This window comes from Hemitrygon akajei, chromosome 9, assembly GCF_048418815.1.
Source record: "Hemitrygon akajei chromosome 9, sHemAka1.3, whole genome shotgun sequence".
Lineage (NCBI taxonomy): Eukaryota > Metazoa > Chordata > Chondrichthyes > Myliobatiformes > Dasyatidae > Hemitrygon > Hemitrygon akajei.
In genome coordinates, this window is record NC_133132.1 from 142,150,545 (window position 1) to 142,162,324 (window position 11,780).

General features: G+C 40.7%; 1 protein-coding gene across 4 annotated transcripts in view; it reads left to right on the forward strand.

Annotated features, from left to right (window-relative positions):
• msraa (methionine sulfoxide reductase Aa) overlaps positions 1-9,483 on the forward strand; it is a 312,445-nt gene extending 302,962 nt beyond the window's left edge. For all 4 annotated transcript variants that reach the window (XM_073057154.1, XM_073057155.1, XM_073057157.1 and 1 more), the window contains one exon: positions 8,369-9,483. In XM_073057154.1, the coding sequence (XP_072913255.1) occupies positions 8,369-8,527 (159 nt within the window). In that variant the 3' untranslated portion in view covers positions 8,528-9,483. The remainder of the gene's footprint in view (positions 1-8,368) is intronic.
• The last annotated feature ends 2,297 nt before the right edge of the window (positions 9,484-11,780 follow it).

Here is an 11,780-nt window from a genome sequence, read left to right on the forward strand (position 1 = left end):
TTCCCAGTTCCTACAGTTTTATTGTCTGTTCCTGTGAAGAATTTGCTCTATAAAAAATCCCTTTGTCAATCAGCTTATTTACAGTAACTGTACATAATTTTCTGCCATCCAACTACACACCAAGAGCTATGGCATGAAGTGTTTTACTGGTAATTACTAAGGAAACCATCGCATTTTTGGAGTCTTTTGTTGGGCTCGTAGTTTATGGAAGATAAAAGTTAGTAAATTTTTAGATAAGTATGCCTAGTAATTAGATAGTATGATTACTTCCTCAGTGTTGAGCAACGTGCCTCTACCCTCTGATTCCACTGATCCACTGCAGTCCACCCCACTTCACCTGCCACTTTAAGGCTCCCGAGTCCTGGAGTGTTGCCAGTGAACCAAGGCAAGATGTCGGTCAAAGGCCTAGTCACAAGTCTGCTCAGAATTGTGCTCAATCTGTTGAGCTTGGCATCAGGAAATGAGGACAAGGTAGCATGATTTTGAGAACCAAACTATGCACTGCATAGTAAACTGTGACCGAGGTCTTGGAATTCTGATGTAGTGGAATGTTTCCACTGTGCGAATTCTAGCTTGCCTCTTCTACGGTGTTTTGAGACAGTGGCTTGGTAACGAACAATGAACACTTGAAAGTGCCAACTTTAGTTTCTTTTGTGTGTTTTATTGGTAATAACAGATGTCATACTGACCTAAGCTTTGTAATGACACTAGCTGAGATGACTGTCCAAAATAAGACATCAACTGTAGCCTTTATAAAGTTTAATGTTGTGAGCAACTGGGACTGAAATCATACACGTCCTCTCCACAGATTTTGAGTATTTCCAGCATTTTCTATTTTTATATTTTCAGTTTCCAGGTTTTGCACTATTTCTCTTTGATGTGTGTTACTAATTTGAAAAGGAACTGTCTGAAGTCAATAGAAGAGATTATATCCTATATGCCTTCAGGACAAGCACGAGGAAAGTGGTCTGGTTAGGATATGCAAAAAGGTGATATGAAATTTTAGATCCCATTGGATCTTCAGTTCCATTGTCACCCATTTTGTATAAATGCAAGATCAATAGTGCAAGTTCACCGGAACAAACAGAAAAGTGAAGGAAACAGAAACATACTATAAATGTGCCTGAAAACCAACAGTGCTGCTGATGCTGGAAATCTGAACTAAAACCAGAAAATGTTACAAAAGCTAGCAAGTCAACCTGCATGTTTGGAAAGAGAAACAGCTTTTGTGATCTCTCTTTCCCAGTTTTGATAAAGGGTCCTGGACCTGAAATATAATTTTTTCTTTTTACTCTAATTGTGGCTATTGTTTTGTTTCATATCACCAGGAGTATTTACTTAAGTTGAAAGTTCTGTTCTGCACCTATAAGACTAAGTTCTGTACTTAGTAAAGTGGCCACTGAGCGTATGTTCATGGTCTTCTGCTGCTGCACGTTATCCACTTCGAGGTTTGACATGTTGTGCGTTCTGAAACACTCCTCTGCACAGCCCTTTGTAAAGTGTGTTTATATGAGTTGCTGTCACCTTCCTGACAGCATGAACCACTCTGGCCACTTGCCTCTGATCTCTCATTAACAATGTATATTTGCCCACAGAACTGCCGCTCACTGGATCTTTGTTTTTTACCCCATTCTCTGTAAACTCTAGAGACTGCTGTGAGTGAAAAATCACAAGAGATCCGTAGTTTCTGAGACACTCAAACTACCCCATCTGGCACCAACAATCATTCCATGGTCAAAGTCACTTAACTCACGTTTCTTCCCCATTCTGACATTTGGCCTGAAAACTGAACCTCTTGACCATGTCTGCATGCTTTTATACAGCGAGTTGCAGCCACATGATTGGCCGATTAGTTATTTTGTATTAATGAGTGGGTGTAAAGGTATACCTAATAAAGTGATCACTGAGTGTTTATGCAAGTATACTATTGTTAGAATGTCACAGTGTGCCTAAGGAGGGCTTGGCTTCAAATTTATTGACATTGGTCTTTCTTCAAGTAGTCCACTGCTGTTCTTCTGTCCCTCACTGCTTCAACAGGACACCAATCATACTAGTGCCCAAGGAGAAGAGAGTGAGTTACCTCAGTGACTGTTGCACTCACAGTAACTGTGATGAATTGCTTTAAGAGTTTGGTCATGGGTAAAATTAACTCTGGTCTGAGCAGGAGCCTGGATGTGCTGCAGTTTGCCTACTACCACAACAGGCCTACAGTGGCCGCAGTCACTCTTGGCTCACCTCTTGGCCTTGTAGCACTTCTGGCACAAGTTTCACGACATTCATCAATGATAAGAAACCTGATTCTGATTCAGTCTCATTCTTTAAAGGACAAACATTTTCTTTTATTTTGCTACTTGCCAGTTAACTCTGATGCTGTTAGTACAGGTGTTTCTCCTCCCCCCCCCTTACAAAGTTAGAGCGTTCCTATGAAGCCTTCCTCAAGCCAAAATGGTGTAAAGCGAAGAACCATTCATTTACATGGGGAAAATGTTTGTAAAAGCGAAAATCCTCTTTGTAATGTGAAAACAGGTTACTAATGTAGGTCTTTTGTAAAAGCAAAGTGGCGTAAAGCAAACATTCGTAAAGTGGGGGCACCTGTATCTTTATAGTTTTCTAAGTCATCCTTTCCTGCAATCCAAAAATCTTGTAATTCTCTTTCCTGTGACCAGTGACTTCTTACTCATACCTTATCCTAACTTCAAACAAACTACACCTAAAACTAGGATCAAAATAATCTTTTAGACCAATCAAACCTACTCTACCGTTCTTTCAGTATTGGATTCTTTCAATATTTAATCCTACTTCCCATACCATATTTAATATTCTGTCATCTGGTTTAAGAGAGTGCTGGTGTAGCCCAGCGATGACTTGCTGGAGGCAAACAAATCTATCCAACACTTTATTAATCACTCTTTCTCAGAAACAATCACTGCAATCAATAGCCTGTGACTTCCCTTTCGAAGTTGAGCTTTTGAACCACCTGTATGACCGGGGATTTTTGCAGAACTGAAGTCTCTGAAGGTGCAGGATGTTTGCAGTGTGGAGTGTATGGGCCGAATCAAGACGGCTGGGCCCAGGCCTGAGAGCGGGAAATGGGCTCATGTTTGGCCATTGCTGAAACGGACTTGGAGGTGATTCACAGCAGCAGAATCGAGGTGAGGCAGAGTTGAGGAGGCATGGAACAGGCCCGAGAGTGAGAAACTACTCACTGTTCGGCTGATTTAGGTGCTGGGCCAGATTGGAAAGGTTGGTACAGGTACCAGCCGAATTGAGGCGCGGAGCCCAGGCCTTAGTAGCAGGGCCCGGGTCTGAGAGCATGCAACGACCCAAGGTTTGGTGAATTAGACACCACGCCAGATTGAACGGTCAGGGTGTCAAGATCAGAGAAGTGGGACAGCTTGGTGTTCAACTCACTCCTTTGCAAGGTTTACTCGTCTCTGCACTAAACTGGCTTTGTGGCTGTGGAATCACTTCTGTGAGCTTTAGTTCTGAATGTTATTTGCTTATTTTTATTGTTTGCATGGTTTTTTTTCCTACACATTGGGTGTTCAGTCCTTTTTAAAAAAGTGAGTTCTATTAGGTTTCTTTGTTTAGTGACTGCCTGTAAGACGAATCTCGAGGTTGTATATAGTATACGTTATTTGATAATAAATGTACTTCGTACCTTTGTATTCTTTAATATCCATCCTACCCAAACACGTATTTATCTGTATCAACCACTTGAGACTTAAATGAAAAACAATGTCTTCTTTGTGAATCTCTGACATTTTTCATCTAAGAGAATGTGGATGCTGCATTTTAAAAATATGTTTAATGCCGAGTAAAGTTTTTAGTCTGCAATGGAACAATATTATGGGGACTGGGCAGGAAAATGGAGGTGAAAGATTAGATCAGCTTTATCTTACTGAATGGTTTGAGGGTTGTATGGTATACTGCTATTCCTATACATTATTGAACATAGAACTGTACAGCACTCTGCAAGCCATTTGGCCCACAATGTTGTGCAGACAAATATAAATTGCTTCTACACAGTCCATTACCATTCACTTTTTTGTTTATAGCCATGTACTACTTGAGTCTTTTAAAAGTCCCTGTTGTATCAGCCCCTACCACCATTCCCACAGTACGTTGCAGGCACCCACTACTGTCTATATAAAAAAAAATCCCTACCCCTGTCATCCCCTCTAAATATTACAACACTCCTCATAAATTGATGTCTTCTGTTATTAGCAATTGCTGCCCTGGGAAATAGAACTAGCTGTTCATTCTTTTAATGCGTCTTTTAGTCTTGATCACCTCCATCAAGTCTCCTCTCATCTCAATCTCTGTAAAGGAAAAAGCCCTCGCTCACTCAACCTCTCCTCTTAAAATATATTCTCTAAGCATCCCGGTAAATCTCCTTTGCCTACTCTAAAGCTTCTGCACTTTAATAGGTACACCTGCTTGTCTATGCAAATATCTAATCAGCCAATCATGTGGCAGCTTCTCGATGCATACAAACGTGCAGATAATGCCACGAGGTTCAGTTGTTATTCAGACTAAATGTCAGAATGAGGATGAAATGTGAACCAAGTGACTTTGACCATGGCCTGATTGTTGGTGCCTGGTGGGGTGGTTTCAGTATTTCAGAAACTACTGATCTCCTGGGATTTTCACAGACAACCATCTCTCGAGTTTACAGTGAGCATCAGTTCCTGGGTGAAAACACCTTGCAAATGTGAAAGGTTAGAAAAATACCAGACTAGTTCAAGCTGATAGGAAGACAACAGCAACTCAAATAACCACAGGTTAGAACACGGTACAGAAGAGCATCTCTGAACACACAATACATCAAAACTTGAAGTGAAAGGGCTACAATGGCAGAACATACTGAGTGTATGTTCTTCCTATAAAGAGGTGACCAGAATTATATATTTTCCCTGTTGAGTAACTCAATTTATTAAATTACATCAACATGTGGCTATTATACTTAATGGGCTATTAAAACTTGAAACTTATTGAATAGTGATAATATCCATGGCATTTACAGTGCCCATAAAAAGTATTTCCCTGCCTTGGAAGTTTTCAAGTTTTATTGTTTTACAATGTTGAATCACAGTGGATTTAATTTGGTTTATTGACGCTTAGCAAAAGACTCTTTTCATGTCAAAGTGCTACTAGATCTCTGAAAGTCATTGAAATTAATTACAAGTATAAAAACACAAATTAATTGATCGCATAAGTATTCACCCCCTTCAATTAAGTATTTAGTAGATACACCTTTGGTAGCAATTACAGCCTTGAGTCTGTGTGGATAGATCTTGATCAGCTTTGCAAATCTGGATACTGTAATTTTTCTCCAATCCTTCTTTACAATACTGCTCAAACTCTGTCAGATTGCATGGGGATTGTGAGTAAACAGACCTTTTCAAGTCCAGCCACAAATTCTCAATTGGATTGAGGTCTGGACTCTGATTTGGCCACTCCAGGACATTAACTGTTTTTTTTAAGCCATTCCTGCGTAGGTTTGGCTTTATACTTGGGGTCATTGTCTTAGAAACACAGAAAACCTACAGCACAATACAGACCCTTTGGCCCACAAAACTGTGCTGAACCTGTCCCTACCTTAGAACGACCTAGGGTTACCTATAGCCCTCTATTTTTCTGAGCTCCGTGTACCTATCCGGGAGTCTCTTAAAAGACCCTATTGTTTCTGCCTCCACCACCGTCTCAGGCAGCCCATTCCACGCACTCACCATTCACTGCGTAAAAAAAAAAATTACCTCTGACGTCTCCTCTGTACCTACTTCCAAGCACCTTAAAACTGTGCCCTCTTGTGCTAGCCATTTCAGCCCTGGGAAAAGCCTCTGGCTATCCACACGATCAATGCCTCTCATCATCTTGTACATGTCTATCAAGTCACCCTCTCATCCTCCATCGCTCCAAGGAGAAAAGGCTGAGTTCACTCAACCCTTTCTCATAAGGCCTGCTCCCCAATCCAGACAACATCCTTGTAAATCTCCTCTGCATCCTTTCTATGGTTTCCACATCCTTCCTGTAGTGAGGCGACCAGAACTGACCACAGTACTCCAAGTGGGGTCTGACCAGGGTCCTATAAAGCTGTAACATTACCTCCCGGCTCTTAAACTCAATTCCACAGTTGATGAAGGCCAATGCACCATATGCCTTCTTAACCACAGAGTCAACCTGCGTAGCAGTTTTGAGTGTCCTATGGACTTGGAACCCAAGATCCTCTGATCCTCCACACTGCCAACGGTCTTACCATTAATACTATATTCTGCCATATTATTTGACCTACCAAAACGAACACTTCACACTTAACTGGGTTGAACTCCATCTGTCACTTCTCAGCCCAGTTTTACATCCTATCAATGTCCCGCCGTAACCTCTGTCAGCCCTCCACACTATCCACAACACCCCCGACCTTTGTGTCATCAGCAAATATACTAACCCGTCCCTTCACTTCCTCATCCAGGTCATTTATATAAATCACGAAGAGTAGGGGGTCCCAGAACAGATCCCCGAGGCACACCACTGGTGACTGACCTCCATGAAGAATATGACCCATCTACAACCACTCTTTGCCTTCTGTGGGCAAGCCAGTTCTGGATCCACAAAGCAATGTGCCCCTGGATCCCATGCCTCCTTACTTTCTCAATAAGCCTTGCATGGGGTACCTTATCAAATGCCTTGCTGAAATCCAGATACACTACATCTACTGCTCTACCTTCATCAATATGTTTAGTCACATCCTCAAAAAACTTCAATCAGTCTCGTTTGGCACAACCTGCCTTTGACCAAGCCATAGTGACTATTCCTAAACACATTATGCCTCTCCAAAATGTTCATAAATCCTGCCTCTCAGGATCTTTTCCATCAACTTACCAACCACTGAAGTAAGACTCACTGGTCTATAATTTCCTGGGATATCTCTACTCCCTTTCTTGAATTAAGGGAACAACATTCTCAACTCTTCAATCCTTTGGAACCTCTTCTGTCCTCATTGATGATGCAAAGATCATCGCCAGAGGCTCAGCTATCTCTTTCCTCACCTCCCACAGTAGCCTGGGGTGCATCCCGTCCTGTCCGGTGACTTATCCAACTTGATGCTTTCCAAAAGCCCCAGCACATCCTCTTCCTTAATATCCACATGCTGAAGCTTTTCAGTCCACTGTAAGTCATTCCTGCAATCACCAAGGTCCTGCTGGAAAACAGATCTTCTCCCAAGTTATCATGCAGACTACATCAGGTTTTCCTCCAGGATTTCTGTATTTTCCTCTGTTCATTTTACCTTCTACCTTCACAAGCCTTCCAGGTCCTGCTGCAGAGAATCATCCCCACAGCATGATGCAGTCACCACCATGCTTCACAATAGGGATGATGTGTTTTTGATGATGTGCAGTGTTTGGTTTACACCAAACATAGCTTTCAATCCAGTGGTCAAAATGCTCAATTTTGGTTTCATTAGTTCATAGAACCTTCTCCCAACTGACTCTCCTATATGTCTTCTGGCAAACTCTAGTCAAGATTTCATGAGTTCTTTTTCCCCAACAGTGGCTTTCTGTTTGCCACTCTCTCATAAAGCTGCAGCAGGTGAAGCAACCAGGCAACAGTTGTTATATGTGCAGTCTCTCCCATCTCAGACACTGAAGCTTGTAACTCCTCCAGAGTTGTCATATGTCTCTTGGTGGCCTCCCTCACTCGTCCCCTTCTTTCACGGTCACTCAGTTTTTGAGGATGGCCTGTTCTCGGTAGATTTACAGCTGTGCCATATTCTTTCCATTTCTTGATTACTTATTTGTACTCCAAGGGATATTCAGTGACTTGGAAATTTTCTTGTATCCATCTCCAGACTTGTGCTTTTCAATAACCTTTTTGCAAGTTGCTTGGAGAATTTTTTTGTCTTCATAGTGCCAGCAGTTGGAACTTCCAGATACAGGTATATTTTTACTACAATCAATTAAAACACCTTGACTGCACACAGGTCTTCAAAACCAGATCTCCATTTAACTAATTATATTATATGACTTCTAAAAGCTATTGGCTGCACCAGTGATGATTTGGTGTGCCATATTAAAGGGGGCAAATACTTGCAATTATTTTGTGTTTTATATTTGTAATTAATTTAGATCACTTTGTAGAGATCCGTTTTCACTTTGACACAAAAAAGTCTTTTTCCGTTGTTTAATGCCAAAAAAGCCAAATTAAATCCACTGTGATTCAATGTTGTAAAACAATAAAATATGAAAACTTGCTGCCGGGGGGGGGGGGGGGGGGTGAATACTTTTTACAGACACTGTCTACTGTATTTACCGTATGTCTGAATTTCTACGTGAATCTAACAAGCCCTGACTGTCGCATGTCATTGCAGGAGTTAAATAAAAAAGGATACGGCAAAATCACAACTGAGATCCGGGAAGGTCAGACTTTCTACTTTGCCGAAGAATACCATCAGCAGTACCTGAAGAAGAATCCAGGCGGATATTGTGGTCTCCGTGGCACTGGGGTATCATGTCCAGTAGGAATTTAGACCATAAGAAAAAGGAGCCGAATTGGGCCAGTCTACTCCACCATTTCATCATAGCAGATTCATTTCCCACTCAACCCCATTCTCCTGCCTTTGCCCCATATTCTTTCATGCCCTGATTTATCAAAAATCTATCAACCTTCACCTTAAATACACCCAGTGGCTTGGCCTTCACAACTGCCTGTGTCAACAAATTTCAGCTATTTCAGGATTCACTGCCCTCCGGCTAAAGAAATTTCTTATTATCTCCATCTAAATGGACACCCCTCTATTCTGATGTTGTGCCCTCTTGTCCAGAACTTCCCCACTATAGGAACCATCCTCTAACACATCCACGCTATCAAAATTCAATAGGTTTCAATGAGATGCCCCCCCCCCCCACCATTCTTCTAAATTCCAGTGAGCTTTCTCTGTGTTGTGTTTTTTTTTTTTTACGTAGTTCAGTCTAGTTTTTTTGTACTGTGTCATGTAACACCATGGTCCTGAAAAACGTTGTCTCATTTTTACTATGTACTGTACCAGCAGTTATGGTCGAAATGACAATAAAAGTGACTTGACTTGACTTGAGTACAAGCCCCAAGCCATCAAACTCTCTGCACATGATAAGCCTTTAAATCCCGTAATCATTTGTGAACCTCCTCTGAACCCTCTCCAACATCAGCACATTCTTTCTTATATAAGGGGCCCAAAACTCTCACAGTACCCAAGTGAGGCGTCACTAGTACCTTATAAAGCCTCAGCATTACATCCTTGTTTTTGTATTCTAGTCCTGTTTTAATGAGTGCTAACAGTGTCTTCCTCACCACTGATTCAACCTGCAAGTTAGCCTTTAGGGAATCCTGCACGAAGACTCCCAAGTGCCTTTGCACCTTGGTTTTTTTTGTAATTCAAATTTTTATTATTTATTCTTATTTTACGAAGCAGCACAGCATATCATAGAGCAGATACAGTACAGCATATTTACACAGCCATCCCATGACAAGAAAACATAAAACATATAAATTTAATCCGTTTAGAAAATAGTCTACATTTTTATTTCGTCTACCAAAGTGCATGACCACGCACTTCCCAATACTGTATTGCATCAACCACTTCTTTGCCCATCTTCCTAATTTGGCTAAGTCCTGTAGCCTCTTTGCATCCTCAAAACAACCTGCTCTTCCACCTATCTTTGTATTGTCCACAAAGGCATCATTCCGTCAGACAAATCATTGACATCGAGTCAACTTTTATTGTCATCTCGAACATAACTGCTGGTACAGTGCATAGTAAAAATGAGACAACGTTTTTCAGGACCATGGTGTCACATGACACAGTACAAAAACTAGACTGAACTACACAAAAAAAACAACACAGAGAAAGCTGCACTAGACTACAGCCCTACACTGGAATGCATAAAGTGCACAAAAACAGTGCAGGCATTACAATAAATAATAAACAGGACAGTAGGGCAAGGTGGCAGTCCAGGCTTCGGGTATTGAGGAGTCTGATAGCTTGGGGGAAGAAACTGTTACATAGTCTGGTCATGAGAGCCCGAATGTTCCACCTCAAATAAAATCATAAATATGATTACAAATCTGTTAGAAGTATTGTCAAAAGTAATAATTAGGATAAAATGCAATTATTCCAAGTTTTCTATAATGAGTTATTGGAATGTGAATTATTATGTATTATTCCCAAGTACAAAGTGACATCTTTATGATGAAAATCTTACAACAAAAATTTAAAAATCAGCAATTAAATATGAAAAATACTGCTCCAAAGATGATTTTAAATAGCTTTTTGCACTGACAATGCTTAAATGATTGAAATTTATGCAGTGCTTGATCACTAAAATATTTTGTGCACAGACACTTAAACTCCCCAGATGGGTTGAGTTGTACTGTCAGTACCTCTCAAATCAATCCAATCCTTCATTAAAAGGTGCCATGAAGCAAAAACAAAAGCAGTACTGGACGCAGGAGTAACAAATGTCATTGTACCATGTGAGTGCCATTAAAGTGCACGAGTGCTTTGAACATTGGGCCTTGGACAGTTTCACGTCAACTTGCAGATAACAAACCGTTTTGTGCAGCGTTATCTCTAATTGATACATGTAACTTGCTCACTGCTGTGTAGTTTTGTTACCGACATGAAGCTTTCTTCAGCTTTCCTTTCTGCTATGATAGCATTGCCAATCATTGTAGGCTCCTAACAGGCACAGTGAACATTTTTACTACAGAAATACCTTGCATGAGATTATTTGCTGCCAACCTAATCTTTGGGACATTCTTAAAGTTGTCATTCCAAAAGATGCCTGTATCCAGCTATCCCAGGACATAAAACAAATTTGCAGAGAAGCTTCACATTTCCAATTTATGACTTCAACCTTCAGTCTGGTATCTGCACAGTTCTGACAACTGTGAAAACATAATCACCTTGAAGTTTGAAGAATGTTAACCCTGTCCTTCAAACAAAAGGGACAAATCACAATCCAACTGTGGGTGTTTTACATTCCTAGCTCAGATGAGATACAGTCTCATTTAATCAAGGTCATGCAGCTTGAATGAGAATGACACATTTTCAGAATAAATTTTGTTATCTTGTTCTTGATCACCAGCACGGCTGCACAGCACAGAAACACAAAATCGTTGAACAGGAGCTTGTGAAATTTGACCAAATATTTTAACTTTATTCTAATAAATTTAATAATGATAACATTCTTGAAAATGTTTACATAATTTTATTTGACTGAATGTTGTCCTAAATGCTTGTTCAGTGTTGAGAACACCATTGGTAACTCTATAATTGATAACCTTTGCACCCTTGTTAGCAGTGGAAGAAATGCCTCAAATGTACACTGGTTTTGTCATTTGCCATTGGTTGTGGAGTACACCAGTTGACAGCAACCTGGCTACTGTAGTTTTGAGGCCAGAGCCTTGTTTTGCATTTACCAGATAAGCAAATGGCAATCTTACAAAGGTCTGCAGTGGCTTCAGGAATGACAAATTCTGCTTTTTTTGCCAAGTCCTTCGAGGATCCCAGAGATATACAAAGTGACTCATACTTACCTCGGTTTTATCACTGGCCTTTGTTTTAGGGGCCTCGATCAGTGATGTGCAGCTGGACAGACTGGTAAAGGATTTTTGCGTTCAGAAAATTCAATACAAAGCCAATCCTCTCATCTGCTTTAGCGAAGGTGTACTTGATTACTTCTAGCACCACCTCAGAATGGCAGAAAGGCACATAGAAATTATGAAGACCACTTGGTCCCTTG